Source organism: Orcinus orca, chromosome 3, assembly GCF_937001465.1.
Source record: "Orcinus orca chromosome 3, mOrcOrc1.1, whole genome shotgun sequence".
In the NCBI taxonomy this organism is placed as follows: domain Eukaryota; kingdom Metazoa; phylum Chordata; class Mammalia; order Artiodactyla; family Delphinidae; genus Orcinus; species Orcinus orca.
In genome coordinates, this window is record NC_064561.1 from 61017237 (window position 1) to 61036206 (window position 18970).

General features: G+C 35.6%; 1 protein-coding gene across 4 annotated transcripts in view; it reads right to left on the reverse strand.

The window, feature by feature from the left end:
• SPINK5 (serine peptidase inhibitor Kazal type 5) overlaps positions 1-4203 on the reverse strand; it is a 69479-nt gene extending 65276 nt beyond the window's left edge. For 2 of the 4 annotated variants that reach the window (XM_033406842.2, XM_033406840.2), the window contains exons 1-2: positions 4063-4199; positions 2729-2754 (exon numbers count right to left, since the gene is read on the reverse strand). In XM_033406842.2, the coding sequence (XP_033262733.2) occupies positions 2729-2754; positions 4063-4117 (81 nt within the window). In that variant the 5' untranslated portion in view covers positions 4118-4199. Of the gene's footprint in view, positions 1-2728; positions 2755-4062 lie in introns of all 4 variants that reach the window. The other 2 variants (XM_033406841.2, XM_049708046.1) reach the window with 2 other exon arrangements.
• Positions 4204-18970: the final 14767 nt, after the last annotated feature.

Sequence of the window (18970 nt, forward strand, 5' to 3'; positions counted from 1 at the left end):
TTTTCAGTGAAATAGAGTTCAACAGTATGAGAAATATCAGTGCAAAATTTGAAATATCCACCGAAACTACTACCCATTATCTTAGACACTGAAAAAAGAAAATCATGGCTTCATGCTCAGTAAGATTTACACAATACCCTTCTTTTTCCAGTATGAAATATCCAAATGAGCATGCTCTTCGATTCTCAAAAATCCAGGCTTTTTTTCTACCCTACCATCCCACTCTACTTAGGCAATAGAAGTTTCTGAACCTCTCTTTAATCAGCAAACTTAAATGTAAGGCCAGAAACTATCAAACTCTTAGAGGAAAACATAGGCAGGACACTCTATGACATAAATCACAGCAAGGTCCTTTTTGACCCACCTCCTAGAGAAATGGAAATAAAAACAAAAGTAAACAAATGGGACCTAATGAAACTTCAAAGCTTTTGCGCAGCAAAGGAAACCATAAAGAAGACCAAAAGACAACCCTCAGAATGGGAGAAAATATTTGCAAATGAAGCAACTGACAAAGGATTAATCTCCAAAATTTATAAGCAGCTCATGCAGCTTAATAACAAAAAAACAAACAACCCAATTCAAAAATGGGCAGAAGACCTAAATAGACATTTCTCCAAAGAAGATATACAGAGTGCCAACAAACACATGAAAGAATGCTCAACATCACTAATCATTAGAGAAATGCAAATCAAAACTACAATGAGATATCATCTCACACCAGTCAGAATGGCCATCATCAAAAAATCTAGAAACAATAAATGCTGGAGAGGGTGTGGAGAAAAGGGAACCCTCTTACACTGTTGGTGGGAATATAAATTGATACAGCCACTGTGGAGAACAGTATGGAGGTTCCTTAAAAAACTACAAATAGAACTACCATATGACCCAGCAATCCCACTACTGGGCATATACCCTGAGAAAACCATAATCCAAAAAGAGTCATGTACCAAAATGTTCATTGCAGCTCTATTTACAATAGCCCAGAGATGGAAACAACCTAAGTGTCCATCATTGGATGAATGGATAAAGAAGATGTGGCACATATATACAATGGAATATTACTCAGCCATAAAAAGAAACGAAATTGAGCTATTTGTAATGAGGTGGATAGACCTAGAGTCTGTCATACAGAGTGAAGTAAGTGAGAAAGAGAGAGACAAATACCGTATGCTAACACATATATATGGAATTTAAGAGAAAAAAAATGTCATGAAAAACCTAGGGGTGAAACAGGAATAAAGACACAGACTTACTACTAGAGAATGGACTTGAGGATATGGGGAGGGGGAAGGGTAAGCTGTGACAAAGAGAGAGAGAGGCATGGACATATATACACTACCAAACGTAAGGTAGATAGCTAGTGGGAAGTAGCCACATAGCACAGGGAGATCAGCTCAGTGCTTTGTGACTGCCTGGAGGGGTGGGATAGGGAGGGTGGGAGGGAGGGAGACGCAAGCGGGAAGAGAAATGGGAACATATGTGTATATATAACTGATTCATTTTGTTGTGAAGCTGAAACTAACACACCATTGTAAAGCAATTATACTCAATAAAGATGTTAAAATGAAAAAAAAAACTTAAATGAAATAATAGAGACTATAATGGAATTCTCTAGAATATTCCTGTAAGTTTCTTTAAAAAAAAAGTAACAATAAAATACAGCAAGAGTATTTTAACCACATTTATAAGAGTTTTGGTGTAGAAAAGAATCTTTTTACTATTTTATTCTTTCAATGTTCGTGGTCTTTGAGAAACATAGCAAATATCTGCTACATAAGTAGAAATATTTTCAATCTGAAATAATGGCACAGTTGTGTGTGTGTGTGTGTGTGTGTGTGTGTGTGTGTGTGTAATTGGCTCTTTCAACGTGTCTTTCAAATAGATTAAAAAATGTTTAATTTCTATAGAAAACGATTCCTTCATTTCTCAATCAAAAGATCCCTTAGAGTTGGTGCAGACCCTTCCAGAGTCAGGGCCTCTGCCATCACAGGTGCTTCTGCCTGGTCTGCTGAGAGTTACAAGTAGCTTCATGATTCACTCCCACCTCACCTTTAGATCCATGTTCTAATGCTATCTTCTCAGAGAGAACTTACCTGACTATCTCATAAGAACTGATACCATCTGCATCCCCAGAAATTCCTGTCTTCCATCCTGCTTTATTTTTCTTCTAGCACTAATCATTATTTAATGTTGTATATATTTTACTAATTTACTTATTAACTTGTTTGTTTTCTTCCACTAAAATGTAAGCTCCATGACGGCAGCGTTCTTTTTTGTTTTTATATCCCTGGCATCTCAAACAGGATCTGACATACAATAGATGCTCAGTAAATATGTATTGAATGAAATATATACACTGACTATATACAAGATACAGACAGCCCCTTTTTGCATAATGATCACAAGAAAAGTTATTTCAGCTTCCTATGTGTATCATGACTTTTCAGCTGTTAAACTGAACAATAGTAATTCACTAGTGTGTTTGTTTATGGAATTTTAAAGCACTCCTTTAGTGTGGTAGATTGCCTCTTGCAGATATCCATTATCATTAAGACGTTGACTGGTGTGTGTGTGTGATTCATAAAGACCTGTTTCTGTGTTTTTAACAAAAGCTATTAGTACCCATGAGTATAATATATCTGTATTATAATATGAAGGTGTTGGCCACAGAACATTTTTCTTTAGGGATCTTGGAATGAATTCAATGAAGAGCCAAAGCAGGACTAACCTGATTTTCACCTTCACTGGCAGCATCTGGGACAAAAATACAGAAACCAAAGTTAAGGGAATGTAAAACATTTAATAAGTAAAACAATTTACTGAGTGTAGTATCTTGCTTATTTTAATGGCAGTATATTTTAAAACCACAAATTGATTTGAACACATTAAAATTTACCATGGCAAATGAAGTGAGGGCACTGCACCAGGCAGTATATACAGTCACAAAGATCTCTCGCTCATAAAGTTCCAATTACTTTGAAAAATAATACTTACTCATATGCTTTCTTACCCCCTCAAAATATCTAATTTCTAAAAGATCCTTTCAGAACAAAGTATTGCAGGCCTCTTTTAAAATTATAACATAGTACACCTATCAAATATATCAATTATAGTTTTAAGGTATAGTGTAGCATAAAGTTTATATCATATATATACATAAAATTAAATTTTCTGAATTCTGGTAGCTCCGCCTCCTCATTATAGCCACAAAAATTAGAGATCTGGTAAATATTAAGATTAAACTCACAGACTAATATACTCTCTCATTAACAGACTTTTTTTGTACCTATACACTTTTTTAGGAAAGTGGGCATCATTTGTGTATAATGGTCTCCTCACTCTCCATCTCTGAGGTTTCCTTTTAAAATATGTAAATGCTTCATAGCAGGTTAAGTCTAGGCAATCTTGTGTTCCCTTCAAATTCAAATAGCAAAAGCAAAAACCTACTTCCTAGCTCCCACAGAAGTCCCTTACCAATTAGATGAAATATTTTCAATCCATTTAGGATTTGAAAACACAAAAATAAAATTTGCTAGAAAGCACTACTGCTTTAAAATAAAAACAGATGACTGAATTTGAGTTTTTAATGTTTTATTTACAAATATAGTATTAAAATATACATATTAAGTACATGTAAGTTTTAAATATCTGTTATACACATAATTCATATCAGCATCAATTCATAGGCTTAATATCCTACATATGTATAATATATATAATTCATATTGTTATGAACTTTTATGTCTGGTGAGGGGAATATGGAAAAGAATCTATTAGCTTTTCAGAATTAATGTTGAATTAATGGAAGGATTTCTGATGGATAAAAATTCAGATTATCTCAAACTACTTGTCATTTCTAAAGATAACATAGCTATAAAACCACATATGTAATTCTTCAAAACTCTGCGTCTGGCAAGGTATTTCAGGGATATATATATATACACACATACATACATACATACATACACACACACACACTGAAGAAGGAGGGAGAGAGACAAGTCCCTGTCCAGAGCTTTAGGATGTGTGGCAAGAGGCTTAGACTACAGGTAAATTGCTCACCTTGTATGAGGCAAAGAGCCAGGGTCAGAAGCATTGGCACTGCAGCTATCTTCATGTTGAAGAGGATGTAAGTTGGTTACACGACTGCTCCTTGCATTGCTCACCAGCTGGTGCTCTAAGACTGAACCTGTGGAGATGCAGCTCATTTTTATAGTATACTATGGGTGACACCCACAACAACAGCCAAACTGTAAAACCAGTTGTTCAAGGTCATGCTAAACTTAATATACCACATCAATTTAGTTTCCATCTTTTAGGATCCTGTCAACGTGGCAGATTTGAACAGATATTATTTCTAAAGTAGTTCTAATGTGTCTTCATGATACCTCCCCTAGAATGCAACAGATAATGTCCAAGGACCCTGCTCAAAGTTTAGTACTCCATAATCCTATATCAGAACTGAATTCCTCACCAACACCAGACACATTTCCTCATAGACAAACATGTTTCTAACTCAGCTCCCTTCATAAGTGGGAGGGGAGGGAAAAAGAAGACAGATGGGTTGTCCTACAAGCCAAGTAAAGATTTAAAGATTTCTACATCTGAAGAAAGCTGCATATAGCAAGAGCACCTAGGATTCCGTTTGCTTCCATCTGCATCTGTTCTAAAGTGTCTCAATTCAGTGTCACAGACACATATATAAGTTAGAATTGATGGGATCAAAGCCCTTTTAATTATTGTTCCAGAAAACTGATCCAACGCTGAGATTGTGTCAATATTCTGAATCCCATCAAAGCTAGAATATTTCCCTTTCTTTTTTTCATGAATTAATTTCTTTCCTATAAAATATAATCATTGGTCTTAAGGTCTGTGCTATAAGCTTTATTTCTCTCCAGTGGGTTAGTGAAATTAGTGCCCATGGAAAACAAGTTCAAATTGCGTGACTATCACAGGTTAGAAAATTGACTGTCTTAGCTTAATGGAAAAAGAATGGGACAGGGAGTCAGAAAATTTGTTTCTATTCCTGTCTTTGCAACTACACAGTGTAATGGAAATGAACCTGGCTTTGATGCATTTATAGATCTGGGTTCAAATCCTGACTCACGAGTTACTGGCTATGTTGTCTTGGGCAAGTCACTTATTTGCTTTCAGCCTCAGTTTCCTAATATGTAAAATAGAGACAGTAAAACTATATTGTACAATTGTTGTAAGAGTTAGAGGTAAATCGTGTGTGCGTGTACTGTTTAGAACAATTCCAAGCATATGTGGTAAGTTTTATAGTTAATGATAGCTGGCCTTGCATTTTTATCTCATTATAATGATGTGATTTACTAGGTAATTTCTAAGACTCCGAGAAAAGTCAACATCTCTTAAACGTGGTCCACAATGACAGATTTAAGTTTACTCGGCATAGAAATAACAATCCCCAAACATTCTGAAGTGAAATCAAAAAGTCAGGATATAGGTTCTCTTTTTCATCCTATCATTGTGTTCTAAACCATGACACCTGAAATAGATCAAAGTATTAACCATCTAAACTCTGTCAAAGTCATTGCTAGGTTTCGGTCATCACTGATGTCTATAAAAATCCTCCTCTGCATAATGACATACCAATACTAATCTTTTAATCTTCCATTTGCTCTGTTAGACCATATGAAATGTGTCCCAACCATACGGTAGAAAAGTTTAATGCCTTACAATAGAATTGGTGACTGTGTACTATGTTCTGATGAACACCAAATCTAGCCCAAATGGACAGTATTTCCAGGAGTGGAAGTAGTGATAGGGTGTAACAAAAGAACCAAAAGATGATTGCATCTCTAAAGTATCCCTGCTATGAGGGAAGGTTGAAGGAGTTGGTTTCTTTCTTACTGAAGAAGAGTTCCTTACTAACACCCAGAACCTTCTGAAATGATGAATAAGAGGATTCAGACTGATAACCTCTTCCAGCAGAATAAGATGGCCAAGAGAAGATTCAGTGAGCACCCCCAATACTGGAAGTACATGTCAGCCGGCTCTTGTCATCAGACCTACTTCTGCATTTCATTTTAGAAATGTAAATCCAGAGGTGATTAATCATACACTCTGTTAATCACTCCTTATTTTTGAAAACCATGGACTTTAAATTCAAATGAATGGGACTGAGGTTTTAGAGAACTGAGTTTTGGGTTAATAGAGTACTTTTATATTAGGTTATCAGAGTACTTTCCTGAAATTCTAAATTCTATTTTTTTGGGGGGGTGGCCAGCTCTTTCAATTATTCATCAAACGTGTAAAACCCTTTTTCTTCTCATTAAAAAGGAATGGAGTTAGGTTGTAAAAAGTATAAGCTTTACAATTCAAAACATGTATCGAGTGGCCCAGAATCTGAATTCACATCAAGGATATTGACACAGAGGGAAGAGATAAGAAAAATATAAAGTAAACAAGATTTTGTAGATCAGTAATATTACTAAAGACAAAGGTTATTTCCAAAATCCAAAGTTAGCAGATCATTGTTCAGATCTTCTCTTTTTCTATGCTGAGATATCCTTGATGATCACAATAATAAATAATTATAGTCCCTTACAATTAAATCACCTTCCGCATCTTTCCAAACAATCTGTCATCCATTAGCTCTCATGACTTGTTTATGCAATGCAGTGATGCAGCAGAGTAGGTGTTATTGTCCTTTCCTCACCTGCCCAAAATGGCGCCATTAATAAACCTCAGAGTAGGAACTAGCTTGGATGGTAATACCAGCCTTGCCACTTTCTCACCTTTTACACCCTATGTGGCCATCGCATAGCATTTCAGACAGTTCAAAGAGAATCCGGACGTTAACAGTGCTTTAAACTAGGTTCAACATTCTACTGCTAACGCAGTCCTTTATGTTTATCTGCTGCTCTCACATTCATACACACACACACAACCGTAAACCCATAATGACAAAAAGAATTACGTTGTGACCATGACTGAAAAAGTATATGTCCTAACAGTTCTTAGAAGATGAATTAATTTCTTTTTTATTTTCTTAATTTTTAATTTCCTTTCCTAAAATTCTCATGTTTTCCCCCATTAATTTAACATGTCTGTATCTCCTTTTTTAAAAGACACTAACTGGAAAATAGATTTTACCCCCCTTCTTATCTTGAAATGTCCCATTAACAGGTACCTTTACTCCTTCTCTGGGAGTTCCTTTCTGTTTGTCTAGAAAGGCTGAGAAACTATAAAGATAAGCATGTCATTTTATCTAAGAACAGGATGAGATGGGCATTCTTTGATCACTAAGCATACAGACCCTACTATTTATAGACATAATTGTTGCTTATGTTAGATTAGGATTAAGAAAACAGGAATGTTTTAATACCTAATTTTTAACTGTATTAAATTTTATGTATCAGGTTATATTTTGTTCTTAAATACAATATCCAGCTTCTCCCTACAGCTGATGCTACTGGAACTCCTATTCCATGACCCTACACTATCCATCACTTGAAAATTCTGTACATTCTCAAGTCTCCTAGGATTCATTCTGACTGTAGAAAACAAGTTTGTGGAGCTACAGTCCTTTGGGAAAAAAATCACAATGAATTAATTCTGAAGTAGCTAGTATAATGAGTTTTGGCAAAAAAGTAACGCATATTTTACAGTGAAATACTTTTATGTGTGTGTATATACAATAAGAAGAAAACTTAGATTTATAAGCAAAATTAGAAAAAGGTGGTATATATATCTTTATTAAATTATTTGCAAAGAAATATGAAATTTGCTATCATTTATGGTACACTTACTAAGTGACAGGTACAACAATAAAGAGTATCATTTTTCTCTTTTTTTACAGGTTAAAAAATGGAGGTTTGGTGAGATTCTATAACTTTTCCAAGGTCATACAGCCTGTAAGCCGTGGTCTTTGCAAATGATAACACTCAATGAAAATAAAGGCAGTGAAATCCAGAGTCCAAGCTCTAAAGTAACACACACTGTAGTGACCATATTATTTACACCTATAACTAGTTTATCTCAGACACTTCCTCTTATAGACTGAACCGTGTCCCTCCAAAATTCATATTTTTAAGTCTTAAACCCCAGTATTGCAGAATGTGACTGTGTTCGAGGGCCTTTACAAAGGTGATTAAGTTAAAATGAGGCCGTTAGGGTTGAGCCCTAACCCAAACTGACTGGTGCCCTTATAGGAGGAAATCTGGATGTAGAGAGAGACACCAGGGATGCCTGTGCACAGTCACTTACACCAGGCCACATGGTTTGTAAGCAGTTAAGCTGTGGCTCACATCTAGGTTTTAAGACTTAAAAATTTCATTCAAACAAGTAGCAAGTTAAATAGCACCAACCATTGTGTCATACAACAATCTTGATTCACTAGACAGAAAAAAGCAGTAAGAATGAATAATAAATCAGAGAATCCTCAGGTATGGGACCAAATTACCAAAATGTGATTTAACAAGTTAAAAATATAAGTCCAAAGTTAGATGTTATGGTATTCCAATAGATTCTATAATACTCCCCACATGAATACAACAAATATTTACTGAATGCATACAATTATCTGTTATCATGTGAGAGCCCAGCATTAAGCTTGTGAATAAAATAGATGTGGTCTCTAATCTCTAAGAAATTATACTCTAGTGGAAGAAGAAGAAAATAATCATACAAATCATTGTTCACCTGACTCTGTGAAAATCTTTTAAAAACGATGTCCATAGAGTAAAACTAGCATATAATACAGATATTTGGCCTCTAGAAGGGAATTCCCTGATGATACTCTCAATTCTTAAAAAAATAAGCTGGGGTTAAAAAGGTGTATAGCCTTCAATCATCTGAAAAATTCAGTTAATCCAAATGAATCATTCCTTGTAGAAAATAAACTTATAGTTACCGGGGGGGTAAAGGAGGGGAAGCGATAAATTGGAAGATTGGAATTGACACATACACACTACTGTATATAAAATAGATAACTCATAAGGACCTACTGTATAGCACAGGGAACTCTACTCAATACTCTGTAATGGTCTATATGGGAAACGAATCTAGAAAAGAATGGGGGCTTCCCTGGTGGCACGGTGGTTGAGAGTCAGCCTGCCGATGCAGAGGACACGGGTTCGTGCCCCGGTTCGGGAAGATCCCACATGCCGCGGAGCGGCTAGGCCCGTGGGCCATGGCCGCTGAGCCTGCGCCTCTGGAGCCTGTGCTCCGCAACAGGAGAGGCCACAACAGTGAGAGGCCCGCGTACCACAAAAAAAAAAAAAAAAAAAAAGAAGAGATATATGTATATGTATAACAGATTCACTTTGCTCTACACCTGAAACTAACACAACATTGTAAATCAAGTATACTCCAATAAAAATTTAAAAATATATATTTTAAATGAATCAGAGAATGAAATTTTGCTGTAGTCATTTCTTTTACCTGAATTTTAGTTTCCACTATATTACTAGTTAGTTAACTAACACTATTGGGGACGGGAGCAGGAGTTATTTAAAAGTGAATTTAAAAGTGAATATAGAAATTTAAAAGTGAATATAGAAATTATTTTGCATTTAGTGGGTTTTTTGTTTATTTTGAGTGACACCTCCCACATGATATTAATGCACTTCATCACCACGTCCTTACTATAAAACACCTCTATTTAAGAAGGTATTTTTCCAGAAAGTAATTTTAATATTTCTGAGCAAGAAGCTGTAAGGAGTGGACATTTGTCATCTACATACACAACCTTGGAAAATGCAATAACCAGCTTTAGTCTATTTTTTCTGTCACTTCTAGATAGAAAATACTACTTATGCTTCTGAGAAGTATTGTAAAACTGTATAGGAAATTATTTAAGAATTCTATGCAGTTACTAACATTAATAAAGGCTATTAATATTATTATTGTACTTATAGAGCAATTCAATATAAAATTTATTTTTATAATAGGATATTTATATAATAATAGAATGCAATACTAATTTGTACACAATATGTATATATAAAAATATTTATATACTATCTATATTTTATATATTTGATCCTCACATTAACTCTTTGAGGTAAGCAGATAATATCTTATTTCCATTTCATGGTCAGTAAAACTGAAAATCAGCATGGTTGAATGATTTTCCTCAAGTCTGTTAGCCATAAGTGGAAGAGCTGTGACAGGAATTCAAGTTTCCTGATATATATATATATATATATATATATATATATATATATATATATATATATATGTATTTGTTCTGATATATTTTTTTCACACTCTCCCATATTTAACAGAGGTCTAAACACAAATTCAGTGAGATTAGGATAGGAAAGAAGAAAACATGGAAAGAGTACAAAAGAGAGGCATGTATTCAGAAAGAAAATAAAGGAACAGAAGGACACCAAATATACTGAAAGAGAGAAAAAAATCAAGTTTGAACCAATCTTGGTGGTGAAGGGCAATATTAACATGTAAAATGCTTTACAAATTACAATTTTTAATATTCTCATTTGGGCCTCATGAACAACCTTCTGAGTAGGTTGGACATACATTATTGCTAGCATCCCCATTTTACTAAAATTTAGAGAGATCGTTCCCAAAGATACAAACAGTAAGTGGTGAAAGCTGGAATCAGACTGAAGTCTACTCAATCAAGATTCCATTGTCTTTTCCCTATGCCCTTTGGCTTTTTTTTTTTTTTTGAAGATCAAAGTTTATTTACTACCTGCATACAAAAACATATTGCACATCAAACAACCAAAATCAAAAAAATAATAATAATAACGGAAAAATGGGAAAAAAGAAAGAAAAAAGGGGGAAAAAAGAAAAGGAAAAGATACTCTACTGAAGACTAACATGTAGTTTATACAGAATAAACCTTCTGGAACACTGTGAAAGATGCTTGAAGCTTTCATAATTTCATTAGGAAGAAAATGATGAGAAGGCAAATAAGAAAACTAAAATAACTGAGTTATTTTCTGAAAAGAGAAACAAAAAAATATGTTTACCAGGATATACCAGGTTTTGTTTTGTTTCGTTTTTAATGATAAGATTTCCACTTCTGGCCAAGATGCAGTAACAAGGAAAGAATATTTCCTCCCACCTGAAACAATAAAAGAAAAAAATTAGTTAAAAAAAAAAAAGCTACATGAAACAAGAGTTTTCTGACACTGGACATTATATAATGCAGGTCATGATCCTTGGGAGTGGGAATAGAACCCAAGTTAGCTCTACATTGCCACAGCTTACTGTCTATAGTTTCTAGTCTGTTGAATAGAGAGAGAAAACACAGGTAGAGCACAGCAGTCTCCCTGAGATGAGGATACAAAGCTAAGAGTTGAGGAGACCAAGGGAGGTAAAATTTACATGGCATGATACCAAGAAGAGAGAACTTCAAAGAGAGATTTGCAGCAAATTGTCCACCTAGAGTCTTCAACTGAGTGATAGTAACTGTGTGTGAGAAAACTACTCAAGGCTGTGGAAAAAAGGGTGCTAAGAAGTAGAGGGAATAATATCCAGAGTAAAACAGGAGAGGAGATGGCTTGTGTTCCCACCAATCAAAGGGAAAAACCTGTCATTTAGTTAGAGATCTGAGAATGGTATTTCCCTAGTAGTGAGAAAAAATTAACCACAAAAGGTTGCTCTGGTTCCACCTAACAAAGCTTAAAAGCAAGGCTAGAAAGGATCAAAGTATTTTCAAGTAACTTTACTGTGTCCCAGCACAAACCTCAAGGACATTTAGAGGAAAGAAAAATATTCATCACTGAACAAAGTAAACATAAAACGACTAGCATACAATCCAAAATTATCAGACAAACCAAGAAACAGGAAATAGAATTTATGTTAAGAAGAAAAATCAATCAAAAGAATTGACTGGACTCATGATTCTAGCCAAAAGAAAGTAATAGGAACTGGAGTTATATTGCTGCCTGCAATAAGTAAACCAACAAATAAAAACAAACATAAAATATATGAAACAATGGTTTTCAAGATACGGGACAACAGTCTCTTGAAATGCAGACAAGTGATCCATGAGAGATAGTAAACAAACAAGCCGCGACTTAAAATTGCCCCAACTTACTGTCTTAAGAAAATTTCCAAGTCATAGAGAATGAAGGAGAAACTCAGGCACAGCCATACAGACTCTGTTAAGGAGAGAGCTGAGATTCCAGAGAGATGAAGGCAGCTGGAATTTACCAAAACAGAATACTGGAGATGAAAGAGCTGAACAGAGTGGGTACCCTAGAAATATGAATAACACTTAAGCATTCAGCACAGTATGGATCACCAAAGGCACATGACGTAACTATTCAAGACCAAAGAAAGATCCACCTGAAATAATTAGAGAGAATAGCACCCTATGTTCATACAGGGTCAGGACTAGTACCTGTTCCTATCAACCACACTGGAAAAATCTCAAAATTCATAAGGCATTGGATAGAGTACTCAAAAGGGCTATGTCTCAGTAGTAGGGGATAATTAGTTCTAGCCTGAATATTTCTCTGGTCCTACCTAACAAATGGTAATAGCAAGATCCAAAAGGATACATACACTTCTCCTAACAGAACTGTGTCCCAGGACAAAATTAAAAATTATTTATAGAAATACAAAATCATTCACTACTCAATAATATAAAACTAACAATGTCTGGTATTCAATAAAAAATTACCAAGCATGCTAAGGAAGCAAGAAAATATGAAGAGCAAGAAAATAGTGAGGAGAAAAATCAATCAATTAAAACTAACTCAAAACTGTTACGGATGTTAGAATGCAAGGACATTAAAACAGTTATAAATGTGTTCCATATATTCGAAAATATAAAGTAGAGATATGGAAAACATAAAAACAAAATACAAACTGGACTTTGGAGTATGAAATGAAAAATATACTAAATATGATTAATGATAAATTGGATGTCATAGAAAAAAAGATGAATGAATATGAAGACATATGATATAAATGATACAAAATAAAACACAGAGGAAAAAAAACTAAAGACAAGAGCATCAGTGAGCTGTGGGACAACTAATATAAGAAGACTGATATAAGTGTAATTGGAGCCCCCAAAGGTAGGCCTGGGAAGGCAGAAAAAAATATTTGATGTAGTAATGGCCCCAAATTTTCCACACTATAAACCAACAGGTCAAGAATCTCAATGAACTCCAAGCACAAGAAATGTGAAGAACTTATACCAAGGCACATCATTATCAAGTTGCTCAAAAATAGTGAGAAAGAGAAAATCTTCACAGCAGTTGCAGGGGGTGGGTGAGTGGGGCAGGGAGAGAAGGCTCTGTTATATACAGAATAATAAAGATTAGGAAAGCAGCAGATTTTCTCTTTGGAAATAACACAAGTAGAAACACAGTGAAGCAACATCTTTAAAGTACTGAAAGAAAATTCTGTCAATCTAGAACTCTATGCCCAATAAAAACATCTTTTAAAAGTGAAGGTGAAATAAAGACTTTTTTATGTAAAAAAGTTAAAAGAATTCATCCCTTACTCCATACATTTACTGGAAAAAATATTAAAGGAAGATTTTCAGGCAAGAGAAAAAAACATACCACATGAAAATATGGATCTACACAAAGGAAAGAAAATCATTAGAAAGGATAACGACATGGGTAAATATATGAGAATTTTTCTTATTATTTAAATCTCTTTTAAAAATAACTGCTTTAATAGTAAGAACTAAAGATCTATAGGTAGTAAATTAACAAAGGAGATGTAATGAAATCATAAAATACTTGATTTATCCAAAAGCAGAAAAAAGGAAAAAGGTAACAAGAAAACAGAAAGGACAGATAGAAAACAAAAAGATGGCAGACTCAACTCTGACCATATCAATAACCTGTATTATATTTAAACCTATATATTTTATGTAAAATATATATTAAATGTAAATATATTCTATATAAATGTATTAGACATAAACATATGTGTTATATGTCAATATGTAAATTAAGAGACAGATTGTCAAATTAGATAAAAAAAGGAAAATCCAATTATTTGCAGCTTTCAAGAAACACACCTTAAGGTAAAGATAGAAATAGGTTAAAAGTAAAAGGACGGGAAAAGATATATGATACTAACATTAATCAAAAGAAAGCTTGATTGGCTATATGAATATCAGACAATCTAGATTTCAGAGCAAAGAATATTACCAGAGATAAGGAGAATCATTTCATGATGACAAAGATATCAGTTCACCAAGAGAACATTTTTACCACTCAAAGTGTTTGTACCTAACAAAGGAGAGGTAGTCAAGAGTTATAGAAATTACATGAGAGAATATTTCTTATTGTTTCATTAGATGAAAACCAAGCATTCATATGTTTATAAATCATAGTATCTGTTTATAACTCACCTTAAGCCAGAATTGTTACTCATTGGCATTTTGAATACTTAGGAAAGTCTTGAAATTCTTTATGATCAAGCAGAAAAGAAAAAGTTTTACTCCATGTAACCCAAGAAAGTAAAGCTAGAACCTGACTGAAGTTAGTAAGAGGCTGTTATGACTCCATTGAAAGGGAAAGCTCTCTAACAATGAAATCTGTCCAGATATAAAGCACATGGTTGCCTTGGAGAGATTGTCTTTTATGCCTCTGGGGATGGCAGAAAAACCATAAGTAACACTTAATAGATCACATGCATGGGCTGCTACTATCTGGGCCTAGGGTAGAATAAGTGGATTTTAAACTATAAAATTTGAATGCTATGTAGAAATTAACTAGATGCAATGAAGATAAAGATGGTATAGGATTAAGAAAATGTTCAACACAGAGATTTGAAATTAAGCATTTTTCTCTTGTATACTTATCTATAAGGATATTAATGCCAATCAAAAATTTAGATCAATATCAATTTGTAGGAGTCATGTTGAATTTCAGTAGTTGAAAGCTTGAAAACCATAGGTGCTGGAAGTAAGGAGAAAAAAATAAAAAATTTTTCTACGCTAAGGAATCTAGCAACCTGGTAAGGAAGACAATACTTGCCTCAGAAATAATTCAATAGAATATAAATTTTTTTAAATTAATTAATTAATTTATTTATTTTTTGGCTGCGTTGGGTCTTCGTTGCTGTGTGTGGGCTTTCTCTAGTTGCAGCAAGCGGGGGCTACTCTTCGTTGTGGTGCGCGGGCTTCTCATTGCAGTGGCTTCTCTTGTTGTGGAGCACGGGCTCTAGGCATGCGGGCTTCAGTAGTTGTGGCACGTGGGCTCAGTAGTTGTGGCTCCAGGCTCTAGAGCGCAGGCTCAGTGGTTGTGGCACATGGGCTTAGGCGCTCCACAGCATGTGGGATCTTCCCGGAGCAGGGATCAAACCCATGTCCCCTGCACTGGCAGGCAGATTCTTAACCACTGCGCCACTGGGGAAGTCCCAAACAAAATATTAAAGTGTGCTAAAATAAGTCCAAATGAAGTGTCCAGGAAAGATACAGTATTTCTATCTGGAAGATAGTAATGATTTTTTTGAACGATGTGGACTTTGGATTGGGTGGGCCTTGAGGCTTGAGAATATTTGAACATGTGGTGATGGGAATGTAACTGATATTTTAGCACAATGACATACGCAAAGTTCCAGGAGCAAAATAATGTGGGGTCTCCATGAAAGACTATGTAATACCTTTTATTTATTTATTTTTTTGTGTGGTACACGGGCCTCTCACTGTTGTGGCCTCTCCCGTTGTGGAGCACAGGCTCCGGACGCACAGGCTCAGCGGCCATGGCTCACGGGCCCAGCTGCTCCGCGGCATGTGGGATCTTCCCGGACCAGGGCACGAACCCGTGTCCCCTGCATCAGCAGACGGACTCTCAACCACTGTGCCACCAGGGAAGCCCTGTAATACCTTTTGACTGCATCAATATATGAGAAAGTAAAGAGTAGAAAGTAATTTTAGAAGAGTGGGAGGTCAGAATGTAGCTAAAATAAACGATGGTGACCATCAAATGCTGGCAAGTATTGGGAGAAACCAGATCTCTCATACGTTGCTGGTAAGAATGTAAAATGGTGCAACCACTCTGGAAAATAAGTTGGCAGCTGCTTAAAAAAACTAAACACGTACTAATTATACTACCCAGCAGTTGCACATCTTGGCATTTATCCCAGAAAAATGAAAACTTACATCCACACAAAAACCTGCACACAATCATCCACAGTAGCTTTATTTGTAATAGCCCCAAATTGGAAACAACTAAAATGTCCCTCAGTAGGTGAATGGTTAAACAAACTTTAGTACACTGCACCACGGAATGCTATTCAGCAATAAAAAGGAATGAATTATGTAAACATGTAACCACTTGGATGGATCTCAAGGGCATTATGCTAAGTAAGGGAAGGCTATCTCCAAAACGCACATACTGTAATTCAATTTATATAACATTCAAAATTACAGACATGGAAAACAAATTAATATTGGCCGGGGGTTAATGATGGCTGTTGGATGGGGAGTGGGGGGTGTAGATGTGACTATAATGAGGTAGCATGGGGGAGGTCTTCGTGGTGATGGAAAATTGTATATCCTGATTGATGTGTTAATTACACAAAACTACACATTAGATAAAATAATATCGAACCACACACACACACATTTCATCAAAATCAAATTCCTAGTTTTGATTTTGTAGTATAATTATGTAAGACTTAATTATTGGGAGAAATTGGGTAAAGAGTACACAGGACTTCTTTGTACTATCTTTGCAAAATTCCAAACAAAGTTTTTAAAAATGTAGATTACAAAATCCTATGTTCTTTCTATAAAGTTTACCATGTACTTACGATAGGACCCAGAAATCTCACTCTTAAGTATTTACTCAAAAGAAAATTAAAACATATGTTCACACAAAACTTACAAAAGAATATTTATAGCAACTTTGTTCATAATCACTGAGAAACAGACATGACCCAAATGTACATCAATTGATGAATGGATTAAAAAAAAAACTATTGTACATCCTTACAGTGGATTTCTAATCAAGAATAAAAAGAAATGAACCTTCTCCAACATGGGTGAACATCAAGAACATTATTCTAAATGAAAGAAGCCAGATATAAAATTCCATTCGTATGAAATGATAAATATTTATTATGAAATATTTATTAATATTCATAATAAATAAATACATATTTATTTATTTATTTGGCTGCACCAAGTCTTAATTGCAGCACGCAGGATCTTTAGTTGCAGTTGTGGCATGCGGGATCTAGCTCCCCGACCAGGGATCGAACCCGGGCCCCCTGCACTGGGAGCACAGAGTCTTACCCACTGGACCACCAGGGAAGTCCCCATATGACATTTTTAAAGTGACAAAATTACAAGGGCAGAAATCAGATCAGAGGGTGCGAGGGGCTATGAATCAAAGGAGAGGATACAGGATTGACCACAAAGGTGCACATGAAAATATTTTGAGGTGATGGTAGTTACATAAGTGATTGTCAAAACTTATGTAACTGTACACCCAAAAGTTTAAATTTTGCCTTTATAAATTTCACTTCAATAAACTTAACTTTGGAAAAAAACTGACATTAAATATCATACTATTTTAAAAACATTTATACACTTAAGTATTAAGGAAGGTAGAAATGGATTTACAAGAAAATCCTAACATTTATTATCTCTGGTGGAATTACTTATGATTTTTTAATGTTCTCCTTTCATTTTCCTTGTCTGATAAGTTTTTTGTACCAAGTAGGTATTATTTTTAAGAATAAAAATGCTATTTCTATAAATTCGTTAGGTATTTTTAGGGCTAGATAGAACACTGAAAGTCATCCAACTCCCCCCTTTAGTTTACAGATGAAGATATGAGGGCTAAGACAAATAGAATGATTTTTCCTAATTATTTCAATTAAAACCACACATCCTCAGTACCTTCATCCCCTAAGCGATATGATCTAACTGTAAATGTCATGATTTACTTTGATGGGGTGGGGGAGATTTTCATCCTTCCAAACCCCCACTTCATAATGCTAAAGCAAAGTGTCTCAGGATTTTCCTGGACCATCTCCTGGAGGTGGATCCCAACAGTGTCTGGACAGAGAAGATTACTTCTCCAATCTGCACCACAGGAGACAAGCGGTTTTTGGAAATGTGTGACTTGCTAGCATTTTGATCTCAGACAAATCATGATAAGAGTATCATTCACTTGACAGAATTGTTGAGCAGATTGACATGATTGTGTGAAAAGGCTAAAGCAACTATTATTATTGGTAGCTGTTCAAGTTATACATGCTGAAGTCCTTCTTGAGAGCCAAAGGAGATGTAACTTAGAACTGTGTTGGGCTTTGGAGCAATGCTACCTGGATTTAAAAACTGGCTTTTTTGCTGTGTAACCAGGGACAATTTACCTAAACTCTGTCTCAATTTCTTCACCACTAACCTGAGAAGGGTAACATGATTGCCATGAGGTTGACGTGAGGTAATTTATGTAAAGCCTTTAGATAGTACCTGGCGTATGGAGAGTGCACAGTGTTATCTGTTGCTAGAAAGGTCTTCTTGTTAGCCTGCTGGCTACATTGAATTAGAGATCACAATAGGGAAATCCACTTCCGGGTCTTTTAAAGTATTGAGTATTTTGTGGGAAGTGCTAAAAACCAGTGCTAATTTTAGGGGTACAACTAATAGCCTCCAGGGTGAAGGAGTCATTTCCTCATTAGTGCCCCTTCCTTTGGACAACATATTGTACTTCAGGTGGTGCAGCTTTTGTAAGGAGTTGGGTCACCCTCAGTGAACAACAACCACACATGGCTGGATGGACTGACAGGTCATCTGAGCCATCAAGAAGTGACACCTGGGCTTCCCTGGTGGCGCAGTCGTTGAGAGTCCGCCTGCTGATGCAGAGGGGACGCAGGTTTGTGCCCCGGTCTGGGAGGATCCCACATGCCGCGGAGCGGCTGGGCCCGTGAGCCATGGCCGCTGAGCCTGTGCGTCCGGAGCCTGTGCTCCGCAACGGGAGAGGCCACAACAGTGAGAGGTCCGCGCAAAAAAAAAAAAAGAAGTGACACCTTTTTAAATACT